The sequence below is a fragment of the Melospiza georgiana genome, chromosome 3, assembly GCF_028018845.1.
Source record: "Melospiza georgiana isolate bMelGeo1 chromosome 3, bMelGeo1.pri, whole genome shotgun sequence".
Classification (NCBI taxonomy): domain Eukaryota; kingdom Metazoa; phylum Chordata; class Aves; order Passeriformes; family Passerellidae; genus Melospiza; species Melospiza georgiana.
The window spans coordinates 36,338,497-36,358,253 of NC_080432.1; the positions used below are offsets into that span (position 1 = coordinate 36,338,497).

The following is a 19,757-nucleotide window of genomic DNA, read 5'->3' on the forward strand; positions in this document are numbered from 1 at the left end:
AAATATCCAAAGTCCTCAAACTGACAAAAATACATTTCACAGAGATAGAGTAAACAAAATACAAATCCACAGCTGCAAAGTTTCAGATATGCAAAATGACTATTTTAATGTTGTGACAGATCCAAGGTTGGAAAATATACTATAGCATGTTTCAATCAAACTAACATGGGACTGAAGTTACCTGTGCCGTACAGGTAAATACAACTAAAACCAGCTGGTGGCATTCTGGCTCTCCCCAGAAAAGGAATGGATGTGTATGCTGAAAGTCCAGGGTTTTTTTACAGAAAGAGAACTGACAACATTAAACTGATCTTGCACACTGGAAACCCTCAAGATTAATATACAGTAGCACAAAAATGATAAAAGTAGTTTTTTTGCTAGGTAATAAGAAAGAAACCAAACCAACAAGTATCTGACAACACTCAACTGGAGATACTGTAGATACAATGTGACACTTAATTATAAATCCCTCTGGGGACTGAGAGTCTGACACACCATGTGCAGATCGGCACACTCATCACCAGAGCTCCTGCTCTCACCTGATGTGGGCTGAAATGCCATGAAACGTATGTCTTCATCTGGATTGTAATGACAGCTTCAAACAAAGTTCTCAGGCTTTAATAAGCTGCATAAACAGCTGCAAACAGTCATTTGCTCTAATTATGTTACTGTCAAAATGTAAAAAAAAAAAAAAAAAAAAGGCAATTTTTAGGGGAATTTTAATTACGGCTTATTCAATTTTAAAAAGGAACAAAAAGAAAAGCAGTTCAAGGAATACTGAAAAATCTGTATGAATTCAGTCACAGGTATTAATTAAGGGCATCAAGGTTCTGTACAGAAATGAAATATGAAAACAAAAACAAATTCAAGAAAGGAAATAAGCACTGATACTTCACCTCTAAAACTTTTAGCAAAAATGCCTTTTTTTGTGTGTGTGCATATAATTAGGAGCATGGTTGATAACACAACTGCAATGTACCCATTTTCTACAATCTTTGACTGCTATATAAAAATAATTCTATGACTTCTGAGACAAACAGGACTTGCAAATATAACTTATTCCCGTTAAAACTGTGCTTGGTGTCTTAGATGTTTAAGGCTATACATGCATTGAAATTTAAGGAATTTCAGGTTGAAACAGTAGTCGAAAACTGTGTTATATTACAGAAATTGTACAATGAAGGGACACAGGTAGGAAGGGTACATATGATGCAGCATCAGCCTGTTCCTGTGAGACCAGCATACACCAGGTAATTATTGTACAACACCAGGACTTCAGACACAGGAAAGCCAAATCTGTTTTTAAAGCAGCACACTTCAGATATAGGTAGAACATGGTAAACCAAGCTAATCTGACAGCATTGACTGATATTTTTGTTTGTGATAGGATTTTGATTAAAATGCACCAAGAAACACAACCCAAACACTTTGCTACTGATACAACAATGCACATCCAGTCAGAAAAGAGGTATTTGGAATTCTCAGCTGGGAGTCACATTTACAGAAGCCTATTTTATATTTGTTAACAGAGATCCATCATATCATTTTTGTCTTTAAGTAACTGCAAGTCCAAACATTATTTGTCCAAATAATTAGAAACAGGCTTGGTTCTTTGGTTAACACCATGTGACTTACATCAGACACAGGAACCAATTAACAATAAACAGCCATATGAGGAAGTTTTTTGGATGGGGGGCGGGGTGGGGGAGAGGAAGGAAAGGGGAAAACTTCAAATTCAAAGAAATGCATTGTGTTAAACTGAACTGCCCTTCGAAACCTCCTGGACTAGGAATAATCAGTTTAAGACATCTCTTGGGTTGCAGTGACATTGCTTACACACCATAACTTCAGTTTCTCTACAGATTAAGTTTCATACAAAAGAAGGAAGGCACCGAGTGCATCGGTGACGTACAGGCAGTATAAAAGTATGCAAGAAAATGCTACATACTGTATATTTCATACCTTTTAGAAATGTGGTGAATGTGTGCTATCTCTATGCAATATAATGCTTTACAAATCCAACTCCTTATATCCCAATGAAAGAATGAATTAAAATGTGGAACACATTTTAATAATCTTGCTGGTAACAGCACAATTCAATATTTGTATTCACTAAGATCAGTTAATAGCTTATAGCCACCAGAAAAACAAGTTCAAAATCACTGAAGATCAAGGGAACTATAATCTAAAACTATATTTTGGGACAGAGCCAGCAGCCTTTACTCATGACAGATGTTCCACTAAGAATGGAGAGGAGGCTCAGTTTTACCACTGTTATTCATGTTAATAGTGCCTTTCTCTGAGACATCCCCAGGATTAGATGGAAGTGCTTACAGGGAAAGGTCCTACACAGCATGAAAGACATCTGGTTAAACCAGGACCTGAGAAAAAGGCAGAAGGTTCAGGCCCTTAGTCATTATATTAGCACTTTTGATCGCGTTAACAGTGATATAGCTTGCTCATAGAGCATTTAATTTCACATTGTTAAATCATCTTATATAAAAATAGGTAAGAAAGCTCTGTAAGAAAGTATATATACTATATAAGGAGAAATCTCTCCTTAAAAAAAGCAAATAAAGGGAAAAATTGAATAAAAGGTTTCACTAATTACACTTTGTCATGAAAATCACATTAAAAACATTTATCATAAACGAAACAGTACTGAGCACTAATGAACCTTGTGGTTTACTGGAAAGGACAGCAAACTAGCTGTATAGGAAAAAAAGGTCATTGCTCTATGTCCTTTTTTGTAAATATTCCTAATACATTCAACTGCTTAGAAATTTTCTTAAAATGTCATAACAAGCCATTTGCAAAATTGACCATCAAAATCGGTTCAAAGCCCTGCTCCTTGCTTGTACTATGGCCTAGACATTACATCTCAAAGCTATGAGAATGCTTCTAGTTAATTCTGCAAAAGCATTCAAATTCACACTCTGGAAATGAAAAGTTAAAAAGCAATCCACTTTAGACCCTCAGCATGCAGTCAGTGTCCACGGAGTTTGCAAAACACAGAAAAAAAATTAAATTGATACAATGGGCAAGACTCTTGTTCTCAGATACAAGAGAGAAAAGGATGACATAAATTACATCCCTGAATGTCCATGAGGTATTCCTTCAGTGGTATGGTATTACTGCTTCTGCTCTCCTGAGTAGGGCCTTTATGCCAGCTCGACCAGCAGATGCTTCCAAGGAAAAGAATTAATCCTTCTTGCTATAAGACAGCTTTGTCTGGGCAGAGCTGTCTCCTGATCTTCATTCCTACAGGAGCAGAACCAGCCACTTGCCTGACTCCTGGCCCATTTTCAGCACAAGGACCATGTATCTATATCCATCCAGCATAAGCCTGATCCAGCAAAACCTGATCCAGCATGTACCAGGCCCATCCATTACTTCAGTCACACCACAGAGGAACTCAGCTTGCCAGCACTAATAATTGTGCCATATTCAGGTAGACATAATATAAGCAGATACTCGTGCATAAGATTTCTGCATAGTCTGCAGAAAGGAAGAAACCCTGCTTGAATTTAAGGAGGGGCAGTGATAAGTTCTTAAGGCTAAACTAATCCATGTCACTGTAGGACAGCTGGCACTTGCCCTACACACCCAAGGCAAATAAAAAACCATCTACCCTCTGTAAAACACACTGGTTTAGAAGCCACACAATGTCCACAGAGACCAGCACTGCTGTGAATGCATGAACTCCACAACTCACACATCACAGTTTGTCTGAGCAGGGCCCTCCAAGGGCCACAGGGTCCAAGAGAGGAATATGAGTCACTGCTGCTGCCGCTGTAAGGAGCCATCTCTTATTTTAATGCTCTTGCTCCCAGATGACATCTCTTCAATGGGTGTTGGTGATTCACGGACAAGGAAATGCTCCTGTGACTCTTCCCTCAAGAACTACCATCAGAACAAAGTGGTCTGAAATCCAGCTGTGATGTGCTACAAAATCTAGCAGTTGAGTTAAAGACCAAAAAACCAGAACATTCTTGATGGCTCCTTCTAACAATAAACATTGCTGAATATTCCAGTTAAAATGATCAAGATGTTTAGGGACTGCTTTAACATTTTTAATAATAAGTTTAAAAAAAAATTCAAAAGCTGAGGAAAAGAACAAACAAAAATAAGAGATAATGATTAAATAACAAGTTTGTGACAGTACTGGATGATTGTTTTTTTGCCTCTATTCATAACTGAAATAATATTTGACTGTGTTGCAGGTGCCAGGCTGTATCACCCCTCTAACCCACCAATCCTATTGCTCCTCACACCTTCAGGGTGAGATCTGCTCCTCTCACTAACATTAATGGCAGGCAGGCATGCACAGCAGTGGGAAAATGAAAAGGATGTTTACCTGTTACTGAAAATTCAGCTTCAGAAGGAAGTCAGTCTGCCTTACAACCAAGTGACAAGCCAGAATTTTAAAGACTACTATAAACAGGACAGGTGTTTTTCCTCCAGAAAAATGTCATAAACAGAGAGCTAAACACAACTCTGAGTTCAGTGAAAGGGCATTCATGTTGTTAGTTTCAAGCTAGAACAGCTCAGGCCAGAAGGCCTGCACTCAAACCTCATTCCCTGACCTAAATCCACACTTTTTGTTAGGATTGGGATGTGTAAGAGTGATCTGTACTCAATTCCTACATGAAAATGTCTCCCTCAAAGAAGTTTTCTTCTTCTGGTTTGCCATATTAAAACTGATGGTTTGCATGTTAGAAATCTTTGGGAGTTGGAGAGGTGACGGAAGTTTTGCACCAGTACCTTAAAGTTCAGTATCCCTTACCTCTAAGGTCCAGTGACTGCCACAGGCAGTTTTTCAGAGACATGGGGAGTTTGCAGGAGTGAGCCATTGGGGAGAAAAGAGAATACATCAGGAACACTGTAAACACGAATTTTAGACAACAAAAGAATTGCTCCAAATGTGTGAAAATGGGAGGGTACTGATGCTGACACTGCTTTTGCCATCAAAAGTCTTTGAAAATTTAACAGGTAAAAGAATTTCCAATAGTAAATGCCATAAAATCTTGCTTTCAGCTCAAGTATTTTCTAAGTTGATAACAATGTTTAGCTCCCACAAAAGCACAAATGTTCATTCCAAGGGCTCCCCAAATTTCCAAATCTAATTTTTAATGAATTTAGTGGACTTCCATTTCATTTAGAAATTGTCATATTTCTCCTATAGTAGAGCTTACACCTTTCCTTGCTTCTGCCTTTGCAGTCAGACCTCACCGTGCAGCTACAGCGTGGACATCTCACATCCTGAGCCTGAGGCAGCAGCACAGGGACCAAGGTTTGCATCTTCCCAGTGCTCCCCTGGTTCCCTGTGCCCCTAGCTGAGCAGGAGCAGCAGGATGGCTCTGCTGCCCTCCTGCTCCACAGGATGGGAGGCAGCGATGTCCTGCAGGCGCTGCACAACCTCTCCGCCTTCGGTGCACTGATTCCCTGCTTGCCTGTCCTGCCCTTCACAGCCTTGCCCTTAACAGAAAGGAACTGAGCAACTTTTTGACATTTATAACACTTTAGGACGACTTGTATGAAATATTCTAAGCACTAAACCAAACAGATCATATACAGAAAGGATGCAATACTTCCAAGAAGAGAATCTGTACGAACGTCACTGTTCTACAATTATTTAAGGCTACACTGACAGGAAACAGATTCAATTCAAGATCTGCAATTTCTACATGGTTTGCTGGCACACAGAAAAGTAATTAATTTGATACATTTTTTTCAAGTACTTACTGCACTTTTGAACAAAGGCAAACAACAAAAAGCTATGAAAAAAACACAGCCAACTCTGGGGAAAATATAAGTGCCTCTAATTTGTTAGTGATACTTTGTTCTTCATCAATTCTGTTCCATGTTTAAGACCTAACCGAATGCACAAAACCACACTGTGTGTGCAAGCCCTTATGTACGGTTTAAAAAACCCACAATAGATGAAGGCAGATTTCAAATACAAAGGTGTAGGTTTGCATAAGCAATGAAAAACAAAATTACAAACAAATCAAATAATAAGAATAGGTTCTAGAAAGAAAGAAACATGAGAGCTATTGGTACTACAATTAACTCACAAAAATCCCAAGGTTGAATCCAATTATTGGTTTTGCACAGCAAATCAATGTTCTACTGTGTCAAAATTAAACATTCATTTCCATTCTTTAAACATTCAGTTTCTAGCCTCTTATAAATCCAAGTAAACCATCCTTCTCTGAAGCACAAACTGGTCCCGAATACTTTAGGAAAGTCCTAGAGAGAGATTCCTCTTCCCAAAGGAGCCCAACACAGAGTACCATAAATCTCTGTTGTGTCTAAATTAAGATTTCAGTGCCTTGGAAATCTAAATGGTGAAATGCAAAGCTGAAGCAATGCAACCTACGAACAGAAACCCACATCATGACACAGTTTCATTTAGTTTGGTTCTGTAAAAGGTTATTTGCTGCACCTTCCAAACTGACTTCTTCATTTGTTCAGGGATGATGTTAAGTATGTTCTCCACTGGAATTACCTGATCCAGTTCTTGCTGTTCAATATTGTACATTATTTTAAATAACAAAAGCTGTACAAAGAGACAACCATCAAGAGACAATTTTCAGTTTTAGGAAAGAGCATCTAAATATCCACAAACAGAATAGATAAAACCACCTCCACATCCCATGAAAAACTGCTTGACAACAGCTTCTACGTCATTGCTTCTATTATATGGAAAGCTGAAAAGATTGTGAAAATCTGAGCATTTTTCTTATGCATATTAAATTAATGCTGATTTTGTATTAAATTCTACAATCAACATTACATTTCTCAAACTGGACTAACAAAAGTGACTGAGAGAGACAACCTGCATTGTATAACTGCAAGACCATTTCTGTTTAAAGAAAGTTGTTGCATTATTTGTATTTAGTAAATAAAGCTTCTGTAAATGAAGCAGCAGTGCAATATTAGGAGGAAAAAACCCAAAACACAAAGGTCTGTAATAATGTTTAAGTCTTTAAATCAATAAAAACTGAAAGCCTGGCTCTGCAAATAAATCAGTCTAATGACACCAAATAAACCAAGTCATGGAATTACAAAATCCTTTATAAAGGACTTAATGAAATTGTTAAATAGTGTGAGAATTTGAGAACCATGTGAAATATCTTTATTACAGCATACTCACCATCCCCAGTCCCACTGTACTTGACTGTCTGTATACCCCAAAGTCAGGACTGTTCAAAGGTATTATGAAGGAATTCAAGAGGAACACATCGGTCCTAATGAGAACACTTGAGACTAACACTAATTGTCTCAACAAAATCCAACACTTTTCTACCCACCAAGTGCTACAACAGTCAGTGAGGTCTCATATTAGTAAGACATTATCATCATTTATAATAAAAAAGAAATTGCTTGTTTTCTTTACAGGAACAATTCAACAAAACTTGTAATTACAAGCAGAAAGAATGTTTAAATTGGGAAGCTTTTTTAAAAACACATCTACTCAGTAACTCATAATTTTAGTAATATGAATTGGATTCAGCAGTCAATAAATTGGTGTGAGTCCAGCTAAAGGCTTTGGGACAAATAGGAACCTCAGAAGCACTGATATTTCCCCAATTTTGGTGGATGCCAGGAGTGTTTATCTGGTGATACTGCAGCTTCTCAACTGCATCATTAGCAAGCTGTGTTTCCCAACCTGAATACAAGCAAAGCAAACTTCTATTTTGTGTGTGAACATTCTTTCCGTTGCTGGAAAATCCCTAGAAAAATAACTTACTGATGTTCTCTTCTTCAAGAAGAAAGGTAAAAATCCCTGGTCTGCTCTCTACTTCCAACAAACAGCATATGGTAATGCCTAAAACAGCTCACAAGAGACCCGAATGGATACCTGTCTCAAGCAAAGCCACAGTACTTTGCATTCATCCAGAGTAGTTCAACTGCTGTTACTTCCTTCACAGTCCTTCAACCTAACTTCCAACTGCTGACATTTTAAAGAAACCTGTATCAATTTGTTTAATGAAAATATATTTTAGTAAAGTCGTGCTCTATGAGCTTCCTACATTGGAATACATGAGTAGAGGAAGTGCTTTCAACAGAAAGTTACACAGTTTTACAGTACAACCTGTCTAAGGAGTTTTGGAAGGGACCAAACGAATGGTCTGGTCTCTTTGGATTAGGCAGAAGTACAGGCAAGAGGGAAAAACCCAATTTTTGCCATATATAGAGCTTGTTCCTGTCACAGACTGAAGAAACATTAGTTTGATGTCAAAGTTCACCTGATGCCCAAATGCCAGTATTTTTCAAACCAACTGCATATCAAAAAATGAAAACTTACTTTACCAAGCTCCTGGAAAGAAACTCAGTGCAAAACAACAGTATATTTCTATTTGCTGTATTATTAAGTGTTCTTTCACCAGTGGTTTTTCTTTTTTTTTTTGCTTTTGCTTTACAGACCATTAACATTTTCTGAAAGTGCAAACTATTGACCTTTAATCTGAATGCAGGCAGGTCAGCAGCTACAGTATTAAAGCAATACAAAAGGTACACAAGGAGGAGCTTACATTAATTTGGAGAACCTCGCACAAAATGTTTCTGAATTGAAGACCACAAAACAAACCCAAACAAATACAGCATCAGGTGGATGGGAAAGGGACCGCTATCGTATCTGTGTACAGCAAGGATCCTCTGACACCAAGGAAGTTCATGACACCAAGTGAAGATTCTGTATTAAATCCCACCATTTTGCAGGTTGCGCATCCTTTCCGATGGAATGTTGACTGCAATTTCCTTTTTTTACTCCCCCAACGAATCTGCTGATTGCGACCAGGGATGATCGTCTTCCCGGGAGAACAAGCTCCCTTAGAACCACGGCTGCACCTTCTACCATCCATTAGGATTCCAGTAGAGTATGCCATCTACAGACTTGCTGTCCTTTAGACTCCTTCATTTCAGTCCAGTGGTTGAGTTCGTCTTCTCCTGAGCTGTTGAGACCTAAGGAAATCCAGCCTATCATCTCTTTCCGCTTCATGCTGCGCTTGTTGTAGACGGAGAGAATGAGCGTCACGTCCGAGAGCTGGAACAGCGCCACCTGGAAAACGAACGTCTCCTTGTACACCGGGTTCGGCTGCCCTCGGCGGATGGAAGTCTTGCACTTGGACATCTCCTGCCCCATCGAGTTCAGCAGTGTTAACTTAACATATGTATCTACAAAAGAAGTCACACGGTGGAACGTCAGAGAGCTTGGAGCCAGAGATTTGGAGAAGGAGGTGACTACAGAGAACGAGGATATGGTGTATACCAGGATGGCCGAAGGCATGGAGACATGACAAGTAAACAAAACATTACAAACACACTAACAAATGAACTAGCTCCAGCACTATGGACATGGGTTAAGTTAAAGGTATACCTCATAATCCTCTTCCCATTGACCCCTCCCACCCTGTTTAGTCTAAAAAAACTTAAATCGCATTAACACTTAGCAAGCTCCAACTAGCCACAACACTGTAAAGCATACCACTGAAATTTCAAAGAATATGGATAAACAAAGTGGAATAAAGCCAATTAATAAAGAGGAAAACAAAATTATGTCAAAATGCAGCAATGATATCAAAACAGCCAGGATAAAATGCTTAAGAATAATCTCTGCATGGATGTGGTTCTCATTTTGGGCTTTTCAGTTTTATTTATCTTGAAAACCAAAATGTAGCAAAGTGCATTCAAAGATGGAAGTTTACACAATTAAAAAACCCCTATTTTTTCCTAGATTCATGAAGGAATACATTTACTGTGTGTTTTAAGAAAAGCAAGATTTTGCATAATTCAAGATGATTGTTCAAAACGTAGCTTGTACGGTGCTTTTAAGCATACATTTTAAGAAGCTGATGCAAGTAATGCAGTAAGTGCACATTATGTGTTAGCATTTGGGTATAAACCCTTATTTTTAAATATCTATTTTCATTGGACCAAAAGCACCAAATCATGCTCCTGCAGAAGGATGCACATTTCATGAAGTTAACTAATGATAGGAAATACAAAATTGTATAAAACAATCTCATATTTAGTTTTTATTCCTATCTTTTCATATTAATGGATAATATCAATTAAAGGTTGGAGTTTATCCTAAAAAAAACACATTGAGTATTTTCACTTTGCAAGTACACTGAAACCCCAACATCCATAATCAGAGATAAATGCAACTTTTGCATTAAAGAGTGCCACAAAAAATAAACATATACTTTTATAAACTGGCATGGTAGGCAGCTGTGGATATTTTACTGCTGGCAGGTTTCTTTTGCATGAAAAAGACAACATCCAATTAGTTTCTACAGGAACTCACCTCGGATTATATAAACCTGTCCACCTATCAAGTGTTTTAGACAACAGAACAGTCCGTCTGACAATGGGGTGGAAAGCAGTAAAAGAAATAATGACCAGATGTCAATAGTTGGGTGAGAGAGGATCAAAGGTTAAAGTTTAAGAGGAAACACTACTCACTGCAGTGGAAGAACATGAAAGCTTAGCAGCACAGATCAGAAAAAGGACTGAACAAAAGGATTGTTAGGTAAAATTTAATGAAACGGAAATTTTGTGCAGTTTTTGTGTAATCTTTAACAAAAATTACATTACTTACATAATAGGTTATCTTAAGACTAATAGACACTGGATTCTAAGCCACACTTACCATAGCAAGAATTGTGCAAATTATTAAATCACAGCAGATTGGGTAAAGATCACTATATCCTTATCAAACCTTATGCTTTTTCATGCAAACTCCAGCATATTTAGAAAAACTGCACATTAATGTAATTTAACTTCATATATTAAGCAATAAAATGAAAAATAATTGAACTGAAAATCAAGCTGGTTTTGCCTTTAGCTTTTCTAATTACAGATATTTGATTGTAATACTTCAGCTCTTGAGTAGTGATGAACTGGGGCACAAGAATGACTCTGATGTTATCATGAAAAGAGCTGAGGGTCACTTATATCTAAAATTCAGCAATGGGTCTCTGTTTAGGATTTAAAGACCTTGCTTATTAAAATCCACATATTTATGGATTTAATGTGTGTGTGCATGCATATACACACATGCATTTAATATGCAACATATTTTCAACTGAACCTCAAGGAAAACTGAGAAGCCTCTTTTTCTCAGGCAAAATATCAACTGTCGCACAGAGAAACAAAGAAGACACATCCACTGTTACTGCCTGCAGGATCTGGACCATTTGCCTGTACTCAACTGCTAAATGAGTTACTATGTAATATAAATATGCGGTAGTGGAGCATGTACTAGTAAGAAGTAAAAATTTAGTATTCAGTTCATATTTTCTGCAGAGGCACTTCACAAAAATTACCAAGTTCCCAAGCCCTAGACTACAGAAATATGGGAAAGAGTAATTGCTTCCATTTCTATAACAGTTCCTCAATGCATGAAAGAAAACTGAACTGTGCATATACTTTCCAGAACTTCTCAGGATTCTGGAGCACTGATAGTCCAAACAACAATTGTGAACAGGACATTTCTTCATCATCATCATCATCATCATCATCCCTACAGGCCTTAGTTTTCATTTTGTGGAAATGCTGGCACAGATTGAGGCTGGCAGACGTCCATGATGTATGGGATTAGGATATGGCAGTGGCACGGATCTGTGTCCAGGAGTTTAAAAGGTTCCACCACTGCTGGAGGCAGGGGAGGGGGATGGCACAAAACAGCCCAAAGGGGAAATCTGGATTCCAAAATATTCTGTGCATGGTTTTACCAGACCCAGAAAGTTCATTAGTTTCGAGCTTTCTAGAAACAACAGAACTCGGAACCCACATTTGCCCTAACAGGACTGGACCACTGCTATTATCAAATCCTCCCCCTATCCTTCACAGGGACAAAAGGTAGCATGGAAGCTCTTCCCTCTGAAAAGGTTAGACAGACCATGATTTTACAGGGCTACGTGCCATGTTCTCTGCTCCTTTCTTGCAATCTGAAACAAATTTTTGACCTCAGTGACACTCACAACTGTTAGCTACATAGCATGAGCCCATTGAGCACATTTTGGGAATTAACATACTGGGGAATAACATCTCTGTTTTCAAAACAAGTACTAAACCTCTCCTACCTTGCATATTCTAAATATTAAAAAAAACTGGCCATCTCTGAGATTCCAGAAAGAAAAGCATCTGGTTTTGCTTTAAGGGAACAGGAGATCTCTTCTCTCCCTTTAATTTCTTCTAATACTCCAGTGTCCTCTTTGGCTTTCCCCATCTGTTTCTACACTTCGTCTCCAAACAGGTGACTCTGGGGCAGCTGCCCAATTATATAGAAGTATTAGATTCATCTATTGCCTTCCTTCTCTGGCTGTGCTAGCAAAGTCTGGCTCCATCAGTGTGAAAAGTATAGAGAAAGCAGAGCAGAGTAAGGTGAGCCAACTATGAATAGAACAAACATGGGTCAAGAAAATGAGGAAGAGGAGAGAGCATCAGTATCAACTCTGGCTTACTTCCTAAACTCTGAAGACAAAGTGAGATGTGCAAACCACTTACAAAATGTTGGCAGCCTAATACATAATCCAGTAGCAGATAATCTGCTAGTGCCATACTGATCTGGGGCTTAAAGCCAGAAAGAGTAGCTAAAACCTGAGCCTCCTGACAAAATCAAAAGGAACAGGTAGGTATTTCTTATTAACATTTACATAAATCAGACCCACCATCTTAAAAAACAATAAAAATAAAAAAAAAAAAAAGAAAAGAAAAAGAAGAAAAAAAGATAAGCTTGTTATTGAACTTTCTCAAGCTATATCAAAGAGCTACAGACAGTAAGTAATAACATTCTCTCCCTGTGACATTCCATCTGGCTCCACTTAAGAAGTATATAAAGTTCACAGATATTTCAGACATATATTTTTGAACAAATGCTTGAAGACACAATTCAAGTCCTTTCTGATGGTGAACATTCCTCCTGTACAGTAAATATGCCAAAGGCCTCAAGTGGTTGCTCCTTGCTTTACTGACATTCCCAAATTACATATATTACCACAGATATACAGGCACATAGGCAATTAAAGACTGCAGCATCAACCCCTCCAGGAACAGCAATAACTGTTCAGAATGTTTATATTAATATTAACTGGCATGTACTTTCTCTTTAAACACTGACTTTTTTATTCTTGGCCTGTGATGTGAGGCATTAGTAATTTAGCAATTAATCATTATGATAAAGGTAATTTATTAGTCAGTCATCATGAAAAATTAAAACAGGCTTGTCAACTTACAATTAATATTTTGAATTTTAGATTTTTTGCTATTTCCCAACTGACTAGAAATATAAAACATGAAACAGATTAGTTGATGATTGCTCTATTTCATTTTGATTGGGTAAGACTAAGTGATAAGATTGAAGTCCTTGCTACTGAGAGCCCCACCAGTACAGAAGCATTAGGATGAAAAAAGATTTTCACTCACTGGGTGGTCTGTTCGCTGCCAAGTTTTTGAAGTGGCTGCCTTTTATCACTTCTGCTGATAATCTTCCAGTTGTAGCATTATAGAGGAGGCCAATGAGGATTTCTGGAGCTGAGCCATGTACCAGAGACTGACAAGAGGAGGTACTTTCACTGCAGGACATTTCTGACATGCTCATTTGAGAGTCACAACCCTATAAAAGAGATTAAAAGTTCTGTGTGTCTTATGGAACGATGTTACTGGGAAGTCAATTTTTAGAATAATGCATAGAAAATTCTGAAAGCAACTTAGTCACAATAACAAGTTCCATTCAACCACTCAATATGATATGTACATTCTTAATATATGCTTAATTTGCACATGTTAGAGGTAACAATAAAATGGTATGAAATTAAAACAATTATTAGGTGTTTTATGATTAAGGAGAAATAACAGCAGAAGATGAAGAACAGCCTTTATGAACCCTATTTATTTCAATTTCTAAGGTAAGACCTGTAACATAATTTGTCAGCATCCTGGAAAACATTAAACCTTGGATATTTTACTTTCCAAAAAATGAAGAACACCAGTGGAACCTTGAAGATAATAAAACACAGAAAATTCTTATTCATCCTTTATAAAGATTATTCTCTAGCCTGAGAATTTATGAGTAGCAAAGTAACAGAACACATGCAATTAGAAAAGTGCACTCTGTCTAGCATAAATTAGCTTACAAGGAATTCAACTGGATCCAGGGACACAGAACTGCAATACTCTCATTGTCATGGGCGGGAAAGGAAGAATGCCACCCAAAGCTCGGGAAGCAATGCTTTCATTTCCACCCTGAAAGCTTCCAAAAAATTTAGATCTTTCATGCATTCTCACTATATCACATCTTTAATGGGAGTTTCTATTACTAATTTTTATCATTTTAACTCCTCATTATTGGCATAAAACAAAGGGAAAAATACACTTTCTTTATGCTGCCATAGTAATCACACCATTGTTGTTCCTATTCTAATTTGCACTAGCACATAAGAGTGGTACCACAGAAAACAAAAACTGGATGGCAAGTAGCCAATGGAATGACAATGTACTTGGTAACTGAGGAGAGACTTTTTAATTATCAGCACATCCCTTTATGATTCTCTCACAAAAAGTGTAAATTGGATCCACAGATTTTTCAAATATGGCTTGACTCATTTGGGAACCTGGCATCACTCTTCCAAGGAGTCATGATGATTTTGTGAAGCTGATTCTTCCAGATTCCAAATGTCTCTATCATTTCCAACAACAGCTGACATGGGCATAAGATCAGACCTAAAACCTGAATAGCACAAATCATCATCAAGATAAATGTTAACTTTGTAAGCTACTTTATAAGTAACTTCAGCTGACATACAAATCCCACATGCACTACAGAATCTCAAATTATAGAAGACATGATACCTACAATAATATCCCTTTTACTGACAGTTTAACTGTTTCTTTTCAAGAGAACATTTTCCAAAAGTCTAGCAGAAGTTTCAAGCAGCAATCCAGTTCCTCATTAATAAACATTAACTGTTGTTAGCAAATGCATTCTTACTACTGAAGAAGGACTTCAACAAATTTCTTTGACTTCCCTCTCCCAAGCTGCAGATTCAGAATTTTAAGTCTTTGGTTATTTCTCCAAAAGCTCTTTATTCAGTGGCAAGAATAAATTTCAAACTGCTGGCAAACTGTTAATTGCTGAAAATTAATTACAAGTATACATTCATTCTCTGATTCTTGTCATTCATAGAACAGGAAACTTTTGATTCCTAACTTCAACAGAAGGAACAAAATAGAAAGTTTAAAAGAAAGATGACTTGATTCAGCAGTCACAGTATACACTGCACGCTTGAAAGCCTCAGCCTATCACAACTGTAGCTATTACTTAAGTTTTCTGGTCTTTTAAAATTGTAACACATTATCCCCATGGTACTTATTCACCTTATCATTTTTTGAGTCAGGAATTTTAGCACAGTCCACCTGACACTGTTCAAAGCTTAGATCTCAAATTTGACTGAGATCATGCTGCAAGCCCACAAAAAAAAGAGATTTAACACAAAGAAGGCAGCTGGGTAACATTGTCCCCAAGTCCTCCAAGGGCTTTGACATGCTGAGAGAAGGTGATGATAATGCCTTTTCCTAACTGGGATTTATTTGTACAGTTTACTGATGACCTAAGAGGGACTTAGAAACCAATTTATGACAGAGTCAAACTCACTACAATGGGTATCAGAGTAAGGTTTAGCCTGTTGGAAACAGTGAATAATAAATGAGTGACTACTGAGTGGAAATGAGTCCTGAAGTACCAGGAAAGAGAAGACAAGAAGCTTCTGTGGTAAAATAGAGAAGGAGGAAAACAACTGGAAAATTCAATGTGTGGTGTTCCAAAGCTACATAAGCATGGGCTACAAATATCTTTTCTTTACAGCAGAATCCCGAGTAGACAGGAGAAGGACAAGACTGCCTTTTTCAAGGCCAAGTAAAAGGATCTCACCAGCTGAAAAGTGGGGTGAGAAGATGAAGGTGATGCTTCAGAACTCTAAGTGGATGGAAACGCAACTAAACTACTGTACCTTAGAAGTGTTGCACAGAAAGAACTGGTAGATGTAAGCTTCATGAAAATCTGGAGAGCATTTAAATTAAATATTCTACTACAATATTTTCTAAACCAAAATATTTTTACAGGTTTGAGAAAAACAAATGAATGTGTTTAATCCTTATTTTATAATAAACTTACGGATCTCCTTCCTACAAAACTGTGGGGACATGGACAAGACATTAAAATAAAGCAATCAAATTCACAAAATTAAAAATCTAAACAGCATTTTGTTTTCCCTTTCACTCTAAAAGTACCTCAATTTCAATTCATTTTGTTTCATGCTGACCCAAATGAATTTAAAAAATACTCTGCTTCTTAGTTATAAACTGGAAAATCCTAATACAAGAGAAAGTGAAATGTTAAGAAGGAAAATGAAGCAGATTAGAAGACAGAGTGATGTTACTGGGTAAAAAAAGATTAAACAACATTAACCAAAGTATACTTTCTGTGGCTATAACAAGGAAGAAAACAGAGGACTTAGGGACAAGTGTGTAAAAGACCTGAGGAAAAGGGGAGAGCAAGATCACATAATTTTCTTTTAAAAGAAAACAAAAATTTTATGAGGAAGAGAAGAAATCACAATCAGGAATTGTAAGAGACAGTTGAGATCAACTGGGCTCAGATCAACAACTAAAGAAAGACTTTCCCTTGCAGGGCAAAGTTAAAAGTAGAGATACTGAGTACTATTAGATGTCTTTTCAAAAGCATTTTCTCCAGCACATTGTTCACATTGTGGAAATCCAGACATTGTTTTAGGAAGATATTCCATGATAATGACTTCTGTGGGTAAGTAACCTGGCTTTGTGCTAAGTCAGATGCTGCACTAAAAGTGGAAATAACAGCTTTAATAAAGTTTCTGTTTAGAGGGTTTTTTTCTGTTTACACAAGTTGGAATTCTGGAAAAGCACCAACAAACTCATCAAGAAAAGAGCAAGACAAGAAGTTACACTTTCACCTGCTCAAAATATAACCTTCAAAGCCAAGTGCCAAATTGTAAAATATTAACATTGAAATTGCTCATTGGTGCAACATGAATATAGATGGAGCTCCAATGACATTACAGTGCAACCAGATGCTTTTCACCTCCATGCAGGTCGGCATTCAATCTGTCTGTAAAGCTATCCATAGCCCACTTTGCTACTGCTGCTTCCCTGTGGGAAACTTAAGATTCAGACCAAAAGTTACTATTTGATTGAAATCATGTCTTGGTAAGTTTATTTTCATAAAGCTTCCCTCTCATCCTCTATAAACACTGTGTGTAATTTAACAAGCAAGGAAAAGAAGGACTAAGGTTCCATAGGAGCAAAGGCTTTTCAAGGTCAGTGAAGCACCAGAAGAGCTAAGTGAGAACTGTCACAAAACCTTCTATGTGGATTTTAAAGAAATTAGATGAACAGTCAAAGTGTTACTGATCTGCCCACAGTGCAAGAAACAGTCTCTTGAGGCTGTCTCCAGGAAATTAATACTAAATCCTGACCCTTTTTTGTCAATTTGACCATAAATACATTATTAACAGTAAGCACTGCAAAAAAAAATCATGAAGTCTATACCAAATATTTGGTTCATGCAGTATATTAAAAGTGTTCAGCCTTTGAATTGTCTAACACAAAGCTGTGTGCAAAGGACCAAAACCTTTCCGATATACACCACAGGATAATACTTTGTAAAAAAGTTAGTCTGATTTTATTTGATCAACACTTACAAGAATCGCTGCTTTCTACTGGATTGTAAAAGTAGTATGTGTCATATTCTACAAAAGCTTAATTACTAATTCCTCAAGCTATTGTCCTTGATGACTTCTTTGCATATATTATCTGGGGAAGAGACATTATTTCTTAATAAACATATAACAAAAAACATTCCCGTTAAGCAGCCTTTGTATGGACTATGTTCACATTGTACAAAAGTTGGCAATCACAAAAAGAACACTCTTTTCTCCCCCTCATACCACATGAGGGGACATGGACACATAGAATGCACGATGTCAGACTTCAGACCCTGAGAAGCATTTTTAATAGTGTTTTTCTCTCCCCTCAAACAACATAGAGAATCCTCTATTTGCATCCATGGTAATGTATGTAAAACATATTTATTTGTCTTCCTTCCCCACAATTCCATGGAAACACAGTATTTGTTACTTACATATTCATTTCCTACTGTTATTTTTCTATACCCTGAAGTTCTGCTTATAAATTCTGCTCTTAAGCCAACTGGAGTTAATGACAGGGAATAATGTGGTCATGCTCTCAAGGCAGTTAAAAGTTCATTTTCCTCAATGCACAGGTTACAATGTAATCTCTGTGGGCTTATGAAACAAGAGCATCTGACTCTTTTGGCTTTTCAAAACATACACAGAAGAGATGAAACCTTGCTGACAATCCTTCAGCAACAAAAATCTGATTCACAGCATGTTACTTGTCTAAATGTCTCTCTCCAATTTTAAATGTTAATGTTATACCACTAATCTCTTAAAAAACTTTTTTGCACATTACTTTTTCTACTTCTAGATCAATACAACTGAGAGGTTAGGGAAGAAAATGTGAATTCTAGCAGGCAAAGGGGGGGCCTCAATCCAGGTCTCCAGCACTTTTTAGATGACAGCATTCATCTCTCTCAATCCCCACGCTAGGGCTGAACCCTGAAGCTCCCGTTCCCTTCTGAGCTTGCTGAGGTGAGGAGAGCACCCATGCCCCACAGGGGCTCCAGACCAGCTCCCAACAGGAGAAAACCAAACCTGGGGGCTCCACATCCTTCACGAGTGGCTTCAGCACCACAGACTTCACACATTCCAAACCTAAAATGCTGTTGAAAAAATTTTGAGATCGTTCCTAGGAAACAGAACTTAAACCACCTGATGAACTCAGCCCTGAAAATGGAGGGATGCAAAATAATTAGGAATCTCAAAGTTTACAGCCAGATGTCCTGTACTGTAAAATTAGGACAACACACAGTTATCAGTATTTTGCTTTAAATTTATAACCTGAACTTACAAACATTGAAACATATAGTTTTAAGCATCTCACAAAGATTCAAGTTTAGGAAAGTATCATTATCTATGACAGGTAATTATTTGGGTTTTTGCTTAATAGCTTCCTTGAAGCATGTTCCAATTAAGTATAATGTGCATTTTTATTCATGTACTTAACACTTTACAGCATTACTAAGTCAACTTAAATCACAAACATGAAACTAAATAGTCTAATAATCTTTCCATTATGCAACTTGATCTCAGGGAAAAAAACCCATTTATTTGGGTAAAATGGCATGCTTTAAATATTACCAGGACTTCCTAGTTAAAAATTCCAATTTTAGCAAATAAATCCACTCAACATCAGTGGTATTCACATCAAATATGGATTGTTTTGATTATTAAGTACTATTAATGTAGTTGAAAATCAGGTTATCTGAAATAATAATATTCCCATTTCTCATCAAAAGCTTCGGCTCTACCCCATTTTTCACTCCCAAGAGAGAAAAACTTCTGGATGCAGAATTCTAAAACCCACATCATTTTCACGCAGATCGAACACTGAAAAACTGAGATCAAATTAAAATTCTTTGATTCACTACATTCAAAGTTCTAAAACCTTAAAAATTCTATACAAAGCTTTAATTTACCATAGACACTACAACACACTTCCTAAGATACATTAGGATAATACAGAAATTTTAATTTCAAAATAATTTAAAATAATCAGTAAAAAAAATTAAA

At 37.1% G+C, this 19,757-nt stretch overlaps 1 protein-coding gene across 4 annotated transcripts in view; it reads right to left on the reverse strand.

Annotated features, from left to right (window-relative positions):
- Positions 1-686: 686 nt before the first annotated feature.
- Positions 687-19,757, reverse strand: part of SYT14 (synaptotagmin 14) — an 87,235-nt gene continuing 68,164 nt past the window's right edge. For 2 of the 4 annotated variants that reach the window (XM_058020098.1, XM_058020096.1), the window contains 3 exons: positions 13,438-13,627; positions 10,316-10,372; positions 687-9,183 (listed from right to left, as the gene is read on the reverse strand). In XM_058020098.1, the coding sequence (XP_057876081.1) occupies positions 8,870-9,183; positions 10,316-10,372; positions 13,438-13,627 (561 nt within the window). In that variant the 3' untranslated portion in view covers positions 687-8,869. The remainder of the gene's footprint in view (positions 9,184-10,315; positions 10,373-13,437; positions 13,628-19,757) is intronic. The other 2 variants (XM_058020097.1, XM_058020095.1) reach the window with 1 other exon arrangement.